Source organism: Aquila chrysaetos, chromosome 9 (genome assembly GCF_900496995.4).
Source record: "Aquila chrysaetos chrysaetos chromosome 9, bAquChr1.4, whole genome shotgun sequence".
NCBI lineage: Eukaryota > Metazoa > Chordata > Aves > Accipitriformes > Accipitridae > Aquila > Aquila chrysaetos.
Window position 1 is genome coordinate 34,051,405 of NC_044012.1, and position 20,683 is coordinate 34,072,087.

Here is a 20,683-nt window from a genome sequence, read left to right on the forward strand (position 1 = left end):
GCTGCCACCAGGAGAGGGTGGGCTCACCTAACCCAGTTACGTGCTTGGAGCTGGATCCATGCACGCTCAAAAGGCAGTTCATGTGCCAGGAGGGCGAGTGCTAAACGTGAGCAGGACGGCAGTCACAGTCTGTCCGTGACGGCTGGCTCGTCAGAGTGCATTAGTGGTAATAGGCTTGGTGTTTGACTGGGAAGAATGACACAAATGAAGATCATCACACAGGGCGTACTGAAGCGGCACCAGAAAGGTAACATGAATGTGCAGTTTGCGAAGGGGAAAGTGTACTGAGTGTCAGGAGGAGATAACACCGGGCCAGACTCTGACTTACGTTTGCTCACGGGGGGAAGCTTTTCCCCCTACCAAATCTAGCCAAGGGCTATTGACACCTGGGCTACGTGGAGGGTTTTGGACTGGATTCCCTGGCCCAAACACGGTTATTCAGAGCACGTGTGCTCTGGGCTTGGTTGCTTGGTGTGGAAATCCTAAGAAGTCATGTGTGTTGCTACGCCATGGCTTTATCCCTATTTCTGCTCTACTAAACTGTACAATACCTTAGTACTAGACACTCAGTCCTGCCTCTTTGCACCTGAAAGCTGAAATTCTCACGGCTGATTCACAGCTGATGGTGCTGAGAGTAGGTAATGTGTGTGGAGTAACGTGCAGTTATAAGCTGTGGGCTGGAGAGTGCAGAGACTTCTGTACTCTAGTTCTAGATGAGAAGAGAGTGTAGAAGAGGTTTCAGTGGCTACTGAGGCTCCATGGTCCATGGTCAGGCTTTGGTTTCCAACAGAAGTATGAAAAAGCTTTAATTGCTAGAATTTCACATGTGGTTATGCTAATTATTTATTTGTGTCTTATTTTGCCACACTTGGAATAGAAACACAATAATTACCTAAGCCTGTGATTACAGTTTACATGAAGAATTCTTGAATCTGACAAGATGTTGATTCTATTCTAATTCTTAGTTCAATCCCTTAAAACAAAGACTCTCAAGGTGCATTAACACACTAATGAACTGAAGAGACCCTCAAAATGCCTGTCGGATAAATCAGAATCATTACACTCATTATACAAATGGGGGGAGCTGAGGCACAGATAATTGCCACAGACTTGTTATTTGACCTTGAAAAAGTAATGTCAGGAATCAAATTGAGATCTTCCCCATCCCTCCGGCTCCCTCGAGACGCAGCGGGGTCCTCCAGACGGTGCTGCAGTGCAAGCGCCCCTCCGCTGGGCTCTGCACAGCTTGTGTTTTCATGCCTTGACATGTAAACCTCTCGATGGGTTGTGAAGTGACTTCCACAATCCATGCTAATAGCACAAAGCCACTCATTTCTGTAGTTACAGCACTATTTCCACAAGAACAAAGGCTTTGTGATACTAACTAATGAAATGGATGTTACTGAAACTCGCTGTACAGCTGCATCTTGGGCTGTGGCTGCTGTGTAACCCCTCGAGGACACAGAGGCAGTGAGAAAATTACAGTTGAGGTGAGTGGTGAATTGGTCAATGGCTCATCATGGAGAAGTTGCAAGATGTTTGTGAGTAGATTGAGGCCTTCCTGCAGTGGGAATTGGGGGAAGAAGGAGAATATTCAGCTTGCGCTGAGCACAAGCTTTTATGCAATTGTACCGCGTTGGTATGGGGAGATGAGGCCACTCGCTGTCACTCAAACTTATAGGGTTCTGCTAAACTCGAAACAAGACAAAATGCAAATGAAGCAGGACGTTTGGTTAGTCTCAAATGCAGTCTCAGGCTTGAGACTCCTCCATCAGCAATATTTCTGTTCTGAGGAGATCCCTAACAGACGAGTCAGGAACGTGCTAAGCACTGAACAAGCAGAAATCCTGAACTGAAGTGTCTTTTATTTCTCTCTAGATGTGCACTTGGCTTACAGAAAAATGAGAGAGTGCTGGGGAAGAGGGAAGCAATGCCACTTAACACAAAAGGCAGCTGAACTGTTTGCCAGTTTTGTTTTTGTAGGCATCACAGCAATAAAGGGTGGGTGAACTTGCAGAGAGGCTGATTTCTGAGAAAGGCCATAAATATGAGTTACCTTTTAATTGTGACCAACTGTGACAGACCTGAAACAGAGGGGATGGATGGGGGAAAGGGCAAGGGTTCTCTCCTGTCCTGAAACACTTCATCCCCCAGTGCCGCTTAGAATGGGCTGGAAGCAATGGCCGGGCTACAGCTACAGGCAGCCCAGGCTGGTTTTCCTACATAGCAGTAAGAGCTCTGAAGCAGCAGCTCACTGGGCCACAACATCAAGTTCAAATTCAGCAGATAGGAATCAGTGGCAGTAAGTTAAACCTCTCTCGTACCCTGCTGAAGGCCCACAGGGTGCCAGCTGCATGCAGAGCCACTGGCAGGACCTCAGACCCATTTTGCTCCCGTGCTGGGGTGCAGGGGGGCTGGGAAGCTGAGCTTGAAATGACGCCACTGCTGCCACGAGAATCAGAGTTCAAAGGCAGATTTGCCCAATGACAAGGTGTTGGCCTGAATAGGTGTTACTTTATCTCAGTTCATATATTAACAGAATTCAGTTGGTTTTATTTAAGAAAAAGCAGTAGTGGAATGAATGGGCATTTTCTAATACCATTTGAACCTGCCGTCTATTTTAATTTGTATCTCATGCCAACAGTGATGGCTTAATTGTAACTGTCAGCCTCTCAGTAGATAAGTCACTTTACTATGCTCACTATAAATAAATCTATTTTAAATCCTGGCAACTAGGGGCAAAAATCTCTAAAAAATATCTAGAGCTGGGCAAATGCCTCAGCCAGTCTTTTCCTTCCCGCTGTAAATTGCACTTGAGCACAGCTCTGGCTACGCTCATATCGCTTTTGTGTTCTCTTCCCACGGATGTTCTAGTTTTGTTTTTTTGCTGGCACATACAGGGCTCTTAAGTGGGCGTCAGGAAATGTTAATAGGAAGTGAAGTGTTTTTCTTTCATGCCTGTCCCTGAGCTCCCAGACTCCATCAGAACTGGATGAGAAATGACTAAAAAGGTTCATCTGCCTTCCTTTTCCCAATGTGCTTCCCCACAGTACATATGAAGCATTACCAAAACTGCTGTAATTTCCACAAAGCTTAAGGGAAAGTAAATCAGCATATTTCTCCAAGACTACCTCATTACCCACATTCAAAATCCCCCCCCAAAACCAGTACAACCCAAACCCACCCCAGAACAGCTTCCTCATTCCAAAACTTCCCCCCCCCCCCCTTCCCTGTACCTTGAGGGAACTCAAGAGATCTGGCTACATCAGACAACTGCAGGGACTTCAAGCTAACACTTTTTTTTTTTTTTTTTTTTTTTTGTGGGCAGGCCTTTTGCTTTTCACGTGCAGGAGCAGTCAGGCAGTCTGTTTCCCATCTGCAAAAAACCCTTTTAAACAAAGTATCTGTCACCTACTGCGTAAACTCGGAACAATAAGATGTGCCTCTCATTCATACCAGCTAGTAGCATTCTACTCCTACTAGAGATAGAAAAGACTAAGAGCAGGTCTGACACTCTGTTAACCTAGGCTTGCTTTAAACATCCCAGGCACACGGATCTCTTGGGAGCCCACGTCATTCTGGCAGAGGTGTGGGCAAGTCCTGCCTCAGTGCTCGGCCTCGCTGCATACCATTACCCGGATGCCTCTGCGGCCAGATGCTCTCTCTTGCTAGACTTGCATCATGCTCAGCACACGCACAAAAAGTTCCTTTCTTGGTGAGCCCTTAGCTGCTCTGCGGGAGTGGAGTGGAATAAACTCTAAGCAAACTTGCAAGGTACAGCTGTTGCACACAGCGGTGCTGCTCCGTGCAGAGGACTGCTCACACGGGCTCTGTCGGAGCACTGCTGCAGTTTGCAGTGGCTGAGGGCTGTGGTCCCTTCTGCAACACTGCTGTTCGCTGTAAGGGCTCCTCTTGCTTCGCAAGGCACTATGTCGGTCCCCTGAAGCGATTTCCAGGTGCCCTTTCACAGAATGGGGAGTAGGGAGGGCTCAGGAGCTAGGGGGGCTTATGAGGGACAGCTAGGGACCATTAATACCACCTCTCCGTGACTGCTTGTATCTGCAGCTGGTCTGTACCTCTAAATTTTATTTCACAGGCACATTTTAAATTGCTACATGTATATGAAAAGCAGACAATAGGGTTTTCTGCCTGCCAGAGACACGAATCAGGTCAGGGAAGTGAGAATAATAAAATACTGTTTAATATACTGCCATAGACACAACAGATGTTCAACTTTCTTTCAGTAAAAATGACCCCATATCATTTTATTAGCTTCAGGGATGCATTAGTTTCTTCTTTAGAAAGCAGAAGAGAATACATCTATTGTACCAAAAATTAAAGAGGAAATTGAAGGAGGATGTTATCATGGCATATTTTCCCACTACATAGTCTGTAGGACTGAGTGATGCAGTAGCACAATTTTAATTAGAGGCAGCTCCTGTCAAGTCTTACTCATATGTGCAAAACTAAACAAAATTAATTTGAACCCCAAATTAGCCATATTTTCCAAGAAACATGAAAATCAGGCTGCTGGATTCAGCATATATTAACTGCTGAGAAATCATGTAAAGTTTCTTAGAACTTTTCTGGTGTATGCATAGGCAGGCACACTACATGTATGGACATAACACAGGTAAGACCACACATTTTGGCGATAGCTAAGAGCAGACAGACTTCCGTGGATAGCCAGCTGCTGTCTTGGATATGGAAATTAGTAAGAATTAGGACAATGTAGAATCTGCAGATTATGTTGTTTTCTTTTGCTACAGCAGAAGGAGATACCAGACTGCGTTGTTCGGTGCTCGAGAGCACTTTTTCTTCCCTGCTCCATTGGGTTCACTGTGTTGGTCAGATAATGCTGACTGTGAATGCAAACTGCCACTAACATCAACTTTCCATGGTTTGTTGAAAGAACTGATTAGGATGGAAGCCTCTAGGAAGCCACAAAACATGCTCGGCTTTGGGGTCACAAGTACCCCTACTATAAAAATTAAGCCAACACTTGTTTGCAGGATCAGGACCCAAACTCTGGAACACATCTGTAGGGGACAAATATCTTCCCTCGACTGCATCAACATACGCTTTTGCTTCAGAAAGCTGCAAGCTAGAAATGAGCTGAAATTATTATTTTTCAAGATGCTCCAAGTGCTTTTCTTGCTCTGTGGAGTGTGTTTTGATGTCCAATGCTTTTACTTCAAAAGGTTATTTGACCACATTCCAGTTTGACATCCTTATAAAAATATTTGAAGTGTTCCCAGCAATATGAGAGTGCTTTGCAAAGCACACAGCTGTTTTAAATTATTGTAGCACTTCATGATTTTGTAAGTACTTGAATTTGGACAGTTTTGTATCGTGTAGAACAATTTCATAACATTAGAGATCATCAAATTTGATGAGTTGGAGTTTACAAATTATGAGGATTGTGGATGTGCATGATATAGTTTTTTAAATTATTAAACTTTTGAAAGCCTGTAGCAGCATCACTGACAGGGTTTACCCACCATCCTCCACTGTTCCTGGGCTCAGTTAATAGCTGTAAATGAATTAGAATGCTACACAACTGAAGCGTAGGCTACCATAATGCAATAAAGAGGGGAAAAATTGTAATGGTTAAACTACCAAGATTCAAGTCTGCTGAAACAGGACTTAAGTGCTTCTCTAGACTTTTAGTATCTGTTTGGCTTCTCTATGCTGCAAAAATGCTTTAAAATTCAGTTTTGCTTATTTTATGGTGTAATCATTTGTCTATGCTGACTTGCTATGTTGACCCGTTAGGTTCAGAGACAAGAATGAATTGCAGCACTTAAGTTATTACATGTCTGTTGAGCTCTTGTCAGTAGTTAGTTACAGGACGGCTCTCAGCCCGCCCTCCCTGTGATCTGGTACAATGAAAAGGATACGTGCAACACAAGGGAAGGGTTTGTGTTCAGTTGTGTTGCTTCACAATTTGAAGATGAAAATTACATGCAATTAGCAGGGGCTCAGCTGGTGACCACTGAGTTGTCAGAGGTGACTCAAACATCTCTCTAAGATCTCCTTCATACTATAAATGCTTTCCTCATTTGAATTAATCCAGATGAAACCTGCTAAAACTGGTAAGACTGATAGTCCATACAGAATAAGTATCAATGTAAGGAGTTAATGTAGAACAGCTATTGACAGACTAATCTAGATACGCTCCTAGATATCTGCCATTGTAGACAATCCCCAACATAAGCTATTTAGACCTTTACTCTATGACTACTCCCTCTACTTCTTTCTTCTAGTCTGATTTAGAGTAACTCTTCAAGCATTTATTTCAAGACTTGAGCACTGTGCTCAAATCTACTGCTAAATCACAGCAGAGACCTTCTGCACCATGATATCCAAACAACCCTCTAAGTAATTTTTTTCATAATAGCTTCACCTTTGACAGATAAGACAGACCAGAGGTGTAGTCCAATAGCCCGTTATTCCCATCACTACTTAACTTACAAATCTAAGGTTTTGTATCTGAATAAAAGTTATTTTTATAATCTGTGTAGCCAAGGCTGTACACTAATAATTACCATAACAAGGGGCTGTGTAATCCACAGCAGTAAGAGAAGGCAGGTATAACTAATCATATAACATGACCGCTACTGGGTTATACCTCATTGTAACTGTAGAAAATATTATCTGTATTATCTGTTAGCACCAATGTTAAACTAAACCAAACTATGGCGAGTGATTTGTGAATCTTCTGCAGTGCAGCTCTGACAGCCCTGTGGAAGTATCTCTATAGGATTTTCATGTAGCAACAGTGAAGAAATTAGAAGATGCAGTAATAATTCATTAATTTTAAAGCTACTCACCTTTTAACTATATATGACTTCATACAAGCTTGGGTTACAGCAGAGATCCCTTCTGCTACTTTTATTCTACTTTTTTTCTGCCATTTTGAGTGATTTACCTCTTACAGTGCCTGTGCTGTATTTACAAGCAGAGGAACACCTGGTTCATGTTTCTAAGTTATGCCTTTGAGGTGAAATGTCTGCTGTTTGAGAATAATCATCTGTCTCCCTTTAGTCCTTCAGGCTTTTAAGTAGAAACATTTGGGTTGTTTTTAATTCATTTCTGGAAGAATCAAGATGAAATTTATCAACTCTTAAATTGTAGGTTGCAGCATCTAGAAGGTTCTTTTTTATGCCAAACAGATGAAATGCACAACCAGTTTATTTCATCCAGGCTAGTCTGCAGGGTTTCAGACCTTCAGAAATTCAACCTTCTGAAATGTCGTCTTCAGGCTTTTATGCCTCAAGACAGACATCTCAAGACATATTTGCACAAGATGCCATAGAAGTTAAAAGCCTTTGTCTGCAGTGAGCCCAAATGACATCATCCCATCCCTCTGGTCTTACTCCACGCAAACCTACACAGAGAGCCCCCACAGAGGACCGCTTGTCCTTTTCTTTAATTACTTGGAAGAGAAGGGGAAAGGCACGTTCTCTCTCTTACCCAGGAACTCTAGTCTCAAACCCAGACTATCACCTCTAGTCATAAACCATCTGCCATAACACTGCACTGCTTCTAAGGTCTTTTGTGCCAGCTGGTGGACGGAGGCAGCAGAAACAACAAAAATGACCACCACCAATGATTTTTGTAAAGTAACGGTTAATTGAATTCCTTCCGTTAGTGACATTGAATACAATATTAAATTCTGCATTAAAAACCTAGGAAATATTGGGACACCTACCAAAACCCACATTTCTTTTAATTTGTGATGAGCTGACAGATATTTAGATGGTATGGAGGTTATCAATCAGTAATGTCTTAGAAAAATTCCTGATGTTTAACATTAAGAGCAATACTGGAATTTGCTGAAGTCAATGAGGGCGCTCACGTCTATCCAGCCAAGAGCTCAGTGTTGGGGTATAATTGTTATTGTGAAATCATACTGAGTCATCAAGCTGTCAAGGAGTACTTCACTGACAATAAGTTACACTGAAAAAAAGAGAGAGAAAATAGATCACTATTAGAAATGCTTTATTAGCATAGCTTTACTTTTTAAACCTCCAAATAAGATAGCCAAGCCAGTGCTCTGCAGTCACCCCTAGCCTTCAGATAATTTTCTAATTCAACAGAAAAAAAGCACCTCCCCAAAACGTACAGACAAAGCTAGAAAGAGAAGTATCATATTTGTTGTAACGTACATGAAGTTTTGCATCTGTATATTTGCTTTATGCCAGCCTTTGACTGCTTTTCTTTTTCTATCTGACTGTTACCCTTCTCCCCAGAGGAGGCAGTGTGTCATGAATTGAGGGGATAGAGCTTATCAAACGCTTGGGACATCTTTCAAAGGAAAGAACAAGAATTTAAATGTAAAGCTGCACTTCACAGGCATCACTACGATCTCACTCATGCTCCTTGGCTCCAGAATTCCTGCAATTGCATTATTCTCCACCTAGCTACTAGCGGGATGAAAACTCACTTCAAAGTCTGCCAAGGTGTCATCTTAATTATTTCACTCTAGGAACTTAATCCAGATTTTCCTGTGCAGGATATTAATTTGCCAGACAACGTTAGGAAGTTGTGCTTTAACTCTGGATCGCTTTGACAAAATTCTAAAATGTGAAATTAATTAATGGAAACCCTTCCCTACATTTTAATTATTGCAGTGTCTGCATAGCAATCTGCCTAAAACTTGGAGCTATACACCAGCCCTTAGCATCTTCTCCCTCAAGCTTCTTCATCCTAATTCTGAGCAGAACACTGCTTTTCACAGATGTTTAGTTTGCAAAGTCGTAGTTTATAGCATCTTGCCTGACAGTAAAACCATTTGTCATTATGATCAAGTTAATACTATTTACTTAAATATGCTATAATCATTTTGTGTTGATACACAGTATTAACCAGTTTCCACAGCTACAGCAGACAGAACAATTCAAGACCTTAGGGTCTCCCGAGAGTTCAGAGCCAAGAGAAAACTACTCTTGAAAAGGTGATGGGATAGATAGGAAGAGATTGTGATGTACAGCATTAGATGTGCAGAGATAGTCAAGTATATCTCACAGCTTTCAGAAAGCATGTTATCTGTTTGAAGTTCCATCTTCAAAAGCCTAAGCAATATTTACTTTGCTTTCCCTTGTTCATTAAAGTGTTCTATTCCCTGTCAAAAGTGATTTATGGACTCTGTTGTATCACTAAATCTCATTACTGCCTAACACTTCCTAGTAAGGGGGATGAGAAGTCTTATCAGTAAAATACTGTACAGCAGCTATGCACCAAAGGACGAATACAGTACTGGAGTATGTCTACACTGCAGTCTCAATGTGCCTGCAGTTTGTGTAGACTAGACCTAAGACTACTGGCTGGATGCTGATGACGTACTGTCACCTGCTGTGAAGCAGCAGAGCTAGCCAAGGATTGTCCATATCAACCTGTGCTGTAGTTCTTCCAATCTGTATCTAGCTAGCTCAGGACTGTCTACAGAAAATGCAGTCACAGCTCAGCTGAGCACAGACATTCCTTCCATTAAAGGACATCCATTAGTGTTACATCCATATTTTGAACTTAACTTACTCACTGTAGGAGAATGTCCTGATAAAGGAAGCATGTTTAAGAAAGATAATAAAAAATAACATACAAGGGAGTATAGAACTAATCAAAGAATGGAAAGAAAAGTAAGCTTTCATCCTTCAGGGTATAAAGTAGCTACTTAAACTTCCTAGTTCTTTCTGTTGTGATCATTCTTCAATATGCTAGGTTATTCTACCTCTTCTTTCAAGCCTTACTACAGCCACTGGCAGACTGAAGTTAGTGGGATGGATTGTAATTAATTCTCAATTCTGTGCTTGTAAAAGTGTAAGGTTTTTCATCCTTCTTTATGATCTTTTAAGTCCAACAGACTGTAGGTTAGAGATTACTAATCATGTAGTAAGGCTCATTTGAAAACCCCTGTAAGTGGATCCAATTACTATGTAACTAGGTTTTGACAACTATTCTTTCCACTGACTCGCAGAACAAAATCTATGCCTTGAATACTGTAATGGAAAAATTAATTCCAAGATGGAAAGGACTATTAAACCATATTGTCTACATGACATGAAAAAACAGCCAACAGCCAGATTATATTAACTGTCACTAGGCAATCTTGACTGAAAGTACTGTTCATTGCTATTCTGAACTTAGTGCCACCTGGAGCAAAGTGTCTATTTACTTATTGATCGTTCGATACCTTCTGACCTTAGTTCTCGTCCCTGTTTTTTCACTGCAGTTACATCCTTGCTCTGGGGCCAGCAGGTACCATGCTCTCAGGTATGTGCATTATTCCACCAGCAGCACTGAGTGTTTGTCTACAAATTCTCTGCTTCCTCAGAAATGAATTTGCATCTCGAACTATTGACTGTTCAAATGGAAAGCATTGTAATCTGCTTCCCCAGAGGGCTTGTCTGCAGTAACGCCACTTGCCCTGCATATAAACAAAATCACTAGAATAACATTTTTCAAAAAGCAATTTCAAACACACAAAAAAGTTAAGAACTCCATGCATCTTTTAATACAGGTTTATTGTTAAGCTGAAACCTTGTCTGACAAGTGTCAGCCCTGAGCAACTTTTATTAAAAAACCAAAAACACCCAAACAAACCAAAAATAACTCACAGAGTTAACTACAGACTTTTAAGGGAAACACCGATGGACGCCTCAACTACTCTAATTAAGCTCACTCTGGAAGTTTACATAAGTAGAATAAATGAAAAAAACTCACCCCTTTTCTGAGGAGGGATATTCAGTATAGACTGTAGACACAAAGGTCTGAGAAAACAGGTCTTGCTGTACTCTTGAAAGATCCACAATTATATGAGCAATGCATCCACCTTATAATCTCAAATGAAACACAGGGTCCCAGGCACCTATTCTTCATACATGATTAGATTGTAGATTGCATAGGTATTACAAGACACATACTTATTCTTTTCAGAATTCTTTATGAGTAAAAGTAATGAACTTTAATCAGATACCTGCTCTCATGTTGAACAAGTACTTACTTTTCAATGTTGTGCTTTGAATTTAAAGACACCTGGAAAGTCAGAGGCTTGGAAACATCCATAGGGTTGACTCCTGTCAGATCTTTCTATTGCACTGGAACAATCTAAGAAGTGAATGTAACTAAATTCAAACTGTACGCTTCAAGGTATTTCATTAATGAGGTGCAGTGCTCAGTCACAAAGTTAATTGATTAGTCCTATTTCTGTGACTGGAGTGGAAACACTAAAAGATAAGACGGGGAGGAAGAATCAGCTAAGCCTTTGAGTCACAAAAAGGCCTTATCCCTTTGATGAAAAGTGTCAGATTAATCTTCATAAATGGTCATAATTACTTGTGCCTGGAGCTCAGCCAAGGCATTCCAAAGAAAAATTAAATTATACAACTGATTGCATGTTCAGTCTCATCTCCAGAGTGTTAGAACCCCCACAGCCCTACAAAAACATGCAGACATTTACTATATGCTTGTAACGGTAAAAGACATTTGCCTAAATATTGAGTAGGCTAATCTAGTATTTATTATCTTTTTCCTTAATAATAGTTTCACTAAAGCTTGCCTGCACAGACTGTCACAGTTACTATTAGACACCTAGTTTCCTTGGTTATCTGCACATTACTCTCCATTCTTCATTAAACTCAGTTTTAACTATAATTAGCAGACCTATATCAGATGGGAAATTTATGAATGTTGTTGAAGTATTTTTTCCCCAAGATCTAAAATTTTTCAATTAATTAAGTTCACTTACCAGAAAAGGATTAAGTACACAGACACCAAAGCTGATGACATCTAACACCAGAAGCAACACTCCTCTTGGAGGTTCTGAGAGTAGTACTAGTCCTTCAGAAGAAGGAACACTTCTAAAAGCAAAAGATTCATAAATCTAGTAGAATACTACTTAGCAGGCACAACCCAGTTCTCTGCTGTGATTATACATGCTTTGGAAATCAATGAACTAAACATGAAACACTACAGATTCACTCCCGTATCAGAAGTAACAGCATACATTCAAGAAAGAAATTATTTGGTCCTGTATGTTCCTTATGCAGCTTATACCATCTTAATACCAGGCTTTTTTAGCTGGTTATAAATGGGATATTCCAGAAACATAGCATATGGAGATTTTAACACAAAGTTAGAAAAGGAAACTAGCTTTTCCTCATATGAGATGTTGCTTACTTCTTTTCTTTAGTTACTCCAATTTTAAATCAAGCTAAGTAATGTAATAATAGCTGAAGCATCTACACTGATTTATCTTGGCAAAGACAGGACAGCTTGCATACCACTATATTATCTGACAAAACTAATAGGATGCCAGTGTACATTTAAAAATGTAATAGCATTCTACTGTATATTTAGGAAATAAAGGCTAAAGAACAAAATATTTGTAGTATAATTTTATTCACCTAGAAACACAGGGTCAAAAGTCACAGCATGGAAGTTCATTTTATTTTGTAAACTCATTGAACAGATGTCCATGTACAAAAGGACATTTTAACAACGTAAATGCAGACAAAGGAAAATATAAAGGTTCAACACATTAATAAAAGTTGAGTTTTTATTTTCTTTCTGCATAATTCCTTGCATCTTCCATACCAGTCTGCACACAATCTTAAGTACTATTGTTAGAATCATTAAAATTCAAGAGGCTGAACATAAAACCATTTGCTCTGCTATAGGAATGTGTTGCTGAAAGATACAAACCCTGTAGCATATTAGCTAGAAGTAAGACACAAGACTGAAGGAACTGGCTGAAAGGCTTCTAAATTGTTATTGCGCATTCATCTTCTGAGAATTCAATCTCAGTTTTCTTTCTGCAAATATTTAGAATATTCCTTAGGGAAGTAACAGCGTTAGACTGAACAGTGCTTTGTCAAAAGATGTATGTTTTCATACTGCCCTAATACATCTAATGCAGATTCAAAAATAAAAACATTTTTCTGAAGTAAAACCATTTCAGTCCCAACAAGTGTTCACTGTGCACCAAAATTTACAGCAGCTGTATGACAAGCTACTGTGACATGTAATTCAGTATTGGATACTCTTGACTGCAAGTTTGGACTTAAATGCTCGAGAGACTGTCAGTGAAAGGACAATTATAGAACTACATTTCTTTTTAATCTGAGTTGATCTGCAGTTTAATTTGTCCCTGTCCCCCCTCCCCCCCAGTGACTCTCAGGACTGCAAATTTATTCTTGTAACCACTACTTGAGGTTTTTTTAAAATGTTTTCTTTCCCGTGTCCTCAATGTAAGCTTGAGACTGTTGAGTGTTTCTCTAGATCCACTGTTCTACACTAAGCAGAATTTTTCAGTCAGGAACAACCCATGTCACATGTGACTCATTATACTCAGTTTCCAAATGTAAGTGTCCCAACTTTCAAGAGTTAAGTAAACATCTCACGATTAACGAAGAGCAACTTGAATGCCTAGAGTTAATACACTTCCAAGATTTGTGTTTGTCCTCCGCCAGGACGTAGTGCAAGAAACAAGCCCCGCCAACATAAGGCACTTACCTACGTTACACGAGAGGGGGCAGGGGCGGGAACTCTTGTAACATGCAAGTCTATTAAGAGTCTCACTGGAGAAAACATAAGATCTCGCAGACTCAGGGTACACTGCCACTTCATTGTGTGCTGCTGTAATAAAGTCTGCTCTGTAACAGATATCAGATCCTCCCATTGGCAGCCACTTCATTAATCTTTGATTTTTGATGATCGTATTTCACAGAAACAATAAGGAAAAGCAAGAGGGTTGCTCCTTGGATAGCAGCCAGCAAAAAAAAATAATAGTTTAATTGGCAGCCATTAATATTACCTAGAAAGAATTGCGGAGAAAAAATAAACATTAATAAAGAGTATACAAATAAAAATGTCAATCCTTTCAAGCTTAAGTAGTGAAGACTTTTCTGCAAAGCATGGGCAAAACCAAACCAAATCACATTTCCATTTGACAGCATAGTTTCATTTTTAATTATCCAGAGCAAAAGATGGAACTCCTGAGGAAGATGTGCACAGTACAAGGATTGGTTTCTTTTGTGCTTCAATGCCTTAGAACAAGTACAGTCCCTGAAGAAGCTCATACGCTGTTACTGCACAATTTCTTACAAAAAAAGTGCTGGAAACTCCTCCTACCACTGTAAGACCTTTGTGCAAACAAAGACTACATACATATAGCAGTGGGCATGTTTCATGAAAGTCAAAACAATTTTAACCCCTTTCTTCCCCCTCCATCCCCCTTGTTTTTTAAGTCTGGTTTCTTATGCTGCAAAATTGCAATGCTTTGCTGACTTCAGATAAAACAGCTAAAAACCTCAACGTGTATTTTCATATATGACTTACTTTCTTCGTAATGTAAGTAATAACGTTCACTTATCAATTTTTTGAGGAGACAACTCATTTCAAAAGCAAAAAAAAGAAAACATCCCTGTGCTTGTAAACTTTTCAGAAATGGCTCCCCATGAAATGCAGCATTCAAGATGGAAGCAAAGCTACACTCATACAGGGTAGTAACTGAAAGCCTTTACCATCTTCACTAGGTATGCTTTTAAGGAGCCTGGAGAATACAGTGCAGTGATAAGGCTTTAGTCAAGGAAAAAAAAAAAGTAAGTCTCTTAAGTTTTACAGCTTAATTGAAACAGGTAAAAATATGATTTTTTGGGGTACTATATATACTAAAGAGTCCTCTCTGGGAGCCTTTTCAGGCTTGCTTAATGCTATATGGTCTTTCTGCATCTGGAGGCCTGTAACTCCCTTCTCTGCTAAGTCAAAGATAAAATAAAAAGAATCAAAAAAATGAATGCTCTTAAGGAAAAAGTTTGGCAATGCTGTAGATATAAAGAAAGCAATTACTGAGATTTTATCTCAGTCTTTGTTTGGAACAAAGTTTAGAATTCATGAAACCATACGTTGTTTCTTTTTGGTTCAATTCACCTTTGATACTCCCTCAAAGCTATTATAAATTAGTGATTTGTACCACATTAAATAATGTTAAATTAAGAAAGTTCATTGTTAAAACATTACTCCTCTATTAAGAAATGTGCGCTAACTATTGCTGTACTTCCAAGAACAATACATCGTGGCTCATTTCCAACATGCCACATGACCACAGCCAATCGGACCATTATGATTATCAAAAAGGTTAGAGAGAGTAAAAATAGTGATGTATATGTTGATCCTAGCAAGCTGTTCATGGAGCATGCCTATAAATGTTCAGATTAAATTACTTTAATTACTGAAATTTAAGATTCAATTAAATGAACTTAAAATAAAATTAAACGGAGTCTTTCCTTGACATTTAAAATACAATATACATGTGAATCTCCATTTCTAGAGCAGACGTGTTTAAAGAGTAGTAATTATCCTTTATGAGATGGGATATTAAACCCATGAAATCTCAGTTTTTGTCAGAGAAATAACAGTCATTTAAATGGCAGCAACCAACACTGAAGTGCCAGCAGAGTGAACGTTCTCAGTAGATTTTGGAAGCAGTCAGTTACCTCAAATGATATCACAAGTTAGCATAAGTAGCAGAAACTTGGTGCACATGCTTATAGTTATTATACAGCATCTAATGAAAAAATTCAGAAGTCATTCATTCATAAAGACTCCTCCTTATAATTCCTACCCTGGAAGACCTAAGTAAATTTTAGATGTGAACTGGATAACTTTCAATAATGTTATATGAAATTAAAATTGAGGTATAAACAGTTATGATCTAAACAGTTAAAACAGTAGCTACTATGGATGCTACAAATCAAAATCGCCCACTGAGTGCTTTAACCTTGAGCCAGATGTATAGCTGCTGAGAAGGCTTGACTGTATATCGAGTCTTTGGATTAAGAAAGGTAGAAATATCCAGTTCTGACAGCTGTCCAAAGGACAATCCACTCAGCTGAGTAGCTTATTCAAAACAGATGACCAATGAGTCATGAAAGGTAACATCTTCCAGTTCTAGCCAACTCTGGATATATTTAGCACAACCTAAATATTTTACAAAGAGAATATTAGGCACTGTATTCTCTTGGGCTGCTTCAGAAAACAAAGGCAAGAGGCTAAAACAGCACCATCAAATACCACATATATTAATTTGTATGAAATTACTATCCTCCTATTGAGCCCTTATCAACTGAGTTATCTCTATATAGAATTGCAGAAAAAGATGCTCTTCTAATTTTGAAACTGACTGGGGGGAAAAAAGTCTCAATGTGATTAAATTTTCATTTGGTGAGGACACTTCCATAAAGTTAAGGCTACTTGTCATCTTTTGCAGTTTTTTAAAGAAAAGTGATAAACCAAAGACGACAACTTATGGCATATGTACTGTTCCAGACAACATTACTTTTTGGTAGCATGCAAATCAAGTTTAAATGGCAAATTCTCTCGTACTAAATTTAAAGTAAGCTTAGGTTGCACTTTTAAGCCATGTATACACAGTAGGTCTAGCATATGTTTTAAGAGCTTTTCACACTCCTTCTGTTGGAACTAATTAGCCCATTGATGATGGTATGATTTTCTGAAATTCCCAAGGTGCCACCTACTGGTGCCAATAATTATTTTTAACTTCAACTGGCAATACAAAGCAGACGATATGTTCGACTTTAAGAGTATAAATAGCTAGCAGACAGAAATGCAAAATTAACTCATGCCAATTTCAATGAAGTCTCTTGAAACTAGGAAGCTGAATAATCACTAAGAAAGAGATGGATACATTTTACTCCCCATAACCGCAGAAAGTAATTTCAGCATTTCATACCAAATATATTCTTCTTCCATACATAATTTAAATATTTTTTACTAAAATAATAAAAAACTTCATAAGTAATTTCTAGTGATGAAACACAGTAACAGCTGAGCAGGTAATTGACAGGCCTTACAGAGGCAAAACACTACATGCATGCTTCCCATGCTTTCAGGAGGACAATGTAACATTTTGCATAGTCACATTACTTTATACTTACATGCAAAATGAAACTTTGTCTTTAACAGAACAGTAGACAAATTTATATTTTTAAAATAATAATGGTGCTAAGACTCAAGAGTTCTACATGCTTGATGCTTAACTGCTTCTGAAGGAAGCCTTCTACTTTATAGACTATGAATACACTGAAAATAACTTACCAAAATCCGTGTGATTACTCATCCAGCCAATTTCTTTAATAGAGACCAGTGCTAACAATCCAGAGCCAACAAATGATCCAATCCCCGAAAAGAAAAAAAACAGCCCCATAATAGCACTCTGCATAGATTTGGGAGCAGCTGAATATGCAAATTCTAGACCTGTATTAAAAGATTTAAAAAAAAAAATGCTAAGATCTAAAAAACAATAGTAGTTTGTTCTAGTTTAGTGTTACAGAAGTTACAGATGTATACTACTTCTGGTATGTTAAAGACCTAAAACTAGCCTTGGATTTCAGGAGACAGGGAATCGAGGTAGTGAATCCCTATCAGTTCCCAGTTCCCTCTAATTGCTTTATGAACCCTGTTAAAGGTCATCAATATATCAACCCATTAAATGGACAACATCTGAGACACGCACTTTGATCTTATTAATATTATATATGTAAAATAAAGAAATTTTCTGAGACAGCATATTCATTTTTCTATCTAAAATTATCCTCAAAGAAATTTATTAAACTAATTCTAACCCGGCAAGTTCCATGTTTCCCATTTCACTTGTTTCCGTATTACCTATCTGTTGTGCAGTATTTACAAAGCACATGGCATTCCCTGCTGAGAACAAAGTACACAGGAACTGAAGGTCACTCTTGCATTGACCACAAACATTTATTTCTCACAGACTCAGTGTCTGTATCTCTGAATGTGCAGACAGAGAAATTAATTGTAGCTGGAAAGGCAGTAATTAGTTTTAATTTAATTTTGATCTAGAATTCTCTGAGCTCATTGCTTGCTAGCCTATTCTTTTTAAGACTTGTAGAAATGGGACTTCAAATTTAAAGTATCCTTACTCAAATTTCAACCAATAAAACCAAGAAAAACATACCAGTGACATCAATTTGAAAACCTGTGCTACTGAATTTGACTACCAACAGAACACACTGGGTTAGGCTCTGCCTTGCAAAGACTAATGCCCATGATTAACTCCTCTTTTTAGAATAACACTCCTGTCAAAAATCAAATGGGATTATTCACAAGAGACAGTCAAATACATTCTTTGCAGAGGTTTTTCTCTGACAGCTGAAATGCTTGTTTCAAAACAGTCTGCTTCATACTGAAAATTAATGCTACCTCATCTAACATTTTTTCTTGGCACAGAGAGCATTATAGACCTGACAATGGCACAAATCTTAAGTCTTGCATAATAAAGGTATGCTTTATTTACACCATTAGTGGTATTTGACTTTTGCTACTCCAGACAGAGTTTAATAGAAATACACTAGCATTCCTTTTCAAGAAAAGGCTTAACACTTCAAGCCAGATAGGTCAATTTGCCTGTTGTGAGGGCGGAACTTTGTTCTTGTAAAAGAAACAGAACTGTATGTTCTCACTGATCTAACACCACTCTGCACTGCCACCTGAGAAACCTCTGATAACCAACACACTGCTTCTCTTTTCCTTTGCAAAACACATTAGAATGGGCCAACAGCGACCCGTCTGTGATTCTAAGAGGGAACCGAACCATTCTTCGTGCAACTTGGCTGTGTGGGTTCCTGTAAATTCAAACCATAACGAGAGAATCGCTACAGAGATGGACAGACATCTGCAAATGGGAGGGGGAATTATATTTATTTTGAGAATTAAAAACTCAATTTTTTTTCCTACGCTTTGCCACTAATATAACAATTGAGATTTTTCAAGGAGTATCTTTCTGGCCAATCTCACTTAAAGAAAAAAAGTAGACTACTCTCAGGATATAGTAGCTTATTTTTTAACCTCTTGTTAAGTTATCATAGCTGCCACAAGTCTCAGAGTATCAGTCACATTTTGGTCACCAGGCTTTTGTACATTCTGCACAAGTTAAACTCAAGTATATCACATGAAAGGATCTGGCACATTTCTTCTCTTGTTCATTTTACAGATATACTGCATGCAAGTGTTACTGCTGGAAAAAGATGTTATGACTCAAAACAAAAACCAAAATGGGTGTAACACTATACACTTTTTGCAACAAAATAAGGCATGTTTCTAAAGTTGAATAATGTTTCCAGCAACCCTAATATTTAATCTGACATAAAGAATAAAAAAATCTTTTCTTTGCCTTCAGAGATATTTTTGCCTGCTGGCAGCCATTGATAACGATTTCATGCTACCTCAAACAAGCAGTTTTGAAATGAAACCCTCTAGTTGGTGTTGTCATGTGAGATTACGATTCCCAGTTAAATAAGGGTGCTTTAAGAGGCTTGACAGAATAATACAAAAGATTAATGCAATGTGTGTTATCTTTTTAAAGGTACCTCAACTGTAACTAATGTGGCTTAATAAGAATATGCTTAGTTTTACAGTAAACAAAAAACCAGATGTATGTTTCTACTCTTATATTTAGTCCCTTTTTGCTCACAATAAACATTTCCAAATCACTATAGTTTTGTAACCATTAACACTTTGCTTATTTTAAAGCTGAATTTCATAGCACAATAGATGCCTTTATCAACTTTTAATATCAAATTGGTAAAGAATACTCTATTAAAATAGTCTTGAGAGGCCTTCTTAAAGATACTAAGAATTCAGTTTAGATAACAATCAGAAGGCAGGAAAAAAAGCTTTGCAAAACAAATCAAATGAAAGTGTAATACACAAAGCAATTAAGATCTGCATAGTATTTCTGGTTCAAAGAAAGAGAAGCATTTGCATTTTTCCTAACATTGATCAACAGTTTTGGAAGTTACAAAGCTGTTGGTACAGACCCAGCAAGTGCAGAACAGCAGAGTATTCACATAAGAATAGTGTACGCCTTGAAGACTTTACTTCTCATGAAGAAGTCCACTAAAGCAGTTGAAAAAACCAACCCTCAGTTTGGAGTTCAACAGAGAATGCATCAAGTCCTTGACCTTTCCACAACCTGCAGATAGGTTTGTTATTTTTTCCTTGTGAACACCTATAAAGTAGTAACAGTGCCTGACAGAGAAACAAGAATGTTTAAGACAAAGAAATTTATTTACTTCTGCATGAACACTTGCATTTCTGATAAGTCATCTGTTTATCTGAGTTCAAATTTAATTGGCACAATCCCTAAAGTTCTAACTAAAGGTAACTCATTTTACTCTTTTATTAAAAATGCTAAATATAGCCTTATTTTTAATAAGTAACTCACTTACTTACTTAAGCAAGACTTCCATCTTCAGATTTTATGTGTTCGGATTTGTGATGGCTACTGTTCACACATAATTAAATGTACTGTTATATAGGACAGCAATGACTATGCAGATACGTCCTCTAGCAAAGGATACATACTGATTGCACCGCCAAAGCATACTTTCCATTTAAGAATCTGAAGTGTTTAGCATCTTGGGTCTTAGTGTGCTTTAACGATAACGAACTCTCTCCACATCTTACTAGTTGTTTACTGAAGCAAAGGACTTGCCTATGCATCACTGGGGGGGTGGAATCCACACGAGGAACCAGGAATGGGACCCTTATCAGATATCAGACAATGATCTCAGACCTTCAGCCATTTGACACTTAAAGGTTTGTCTACAATACTGACTGCTGCAGTACAAAAAGTGAA

The 20,683-nt window shown here is 38.6% G+C and overlaps 1 protein-coding gene across 2 annotated transcripts in view; it reads right to left on the minus strand.

Annotated features, from left to right (window-relative positions):
- Window positions 1-12,383: 12,383 nt before the first annotated feature.
- SLC15A4 (solute carrier family 15 member 4) overlaps window positions 12,384-20,683 on the minus strand; it is a 31,456-nt gene continuing 23,156 nt past the window's right edge. For both annotated transcript variants that reach the window (XM_041126103.1, XM_030025531.2), the window contains 2 exons: window positions 17,119-17,277; window positions 12,384-13,816 (listed from right to left, as the gene is read on the minus strand). In XM_041126103.1, the coding sequence (XP_040982037.1) occupies window positions 13,668-13,816; window positions 17,119-17,277 (308 nt within the window). In that variant the 3' untranslated portion in view covers window positions 12,384-13,667. The remainder of the gene's footprint in view (window positions 13,817-17,118; window positions 17,278-20,683) is intronic.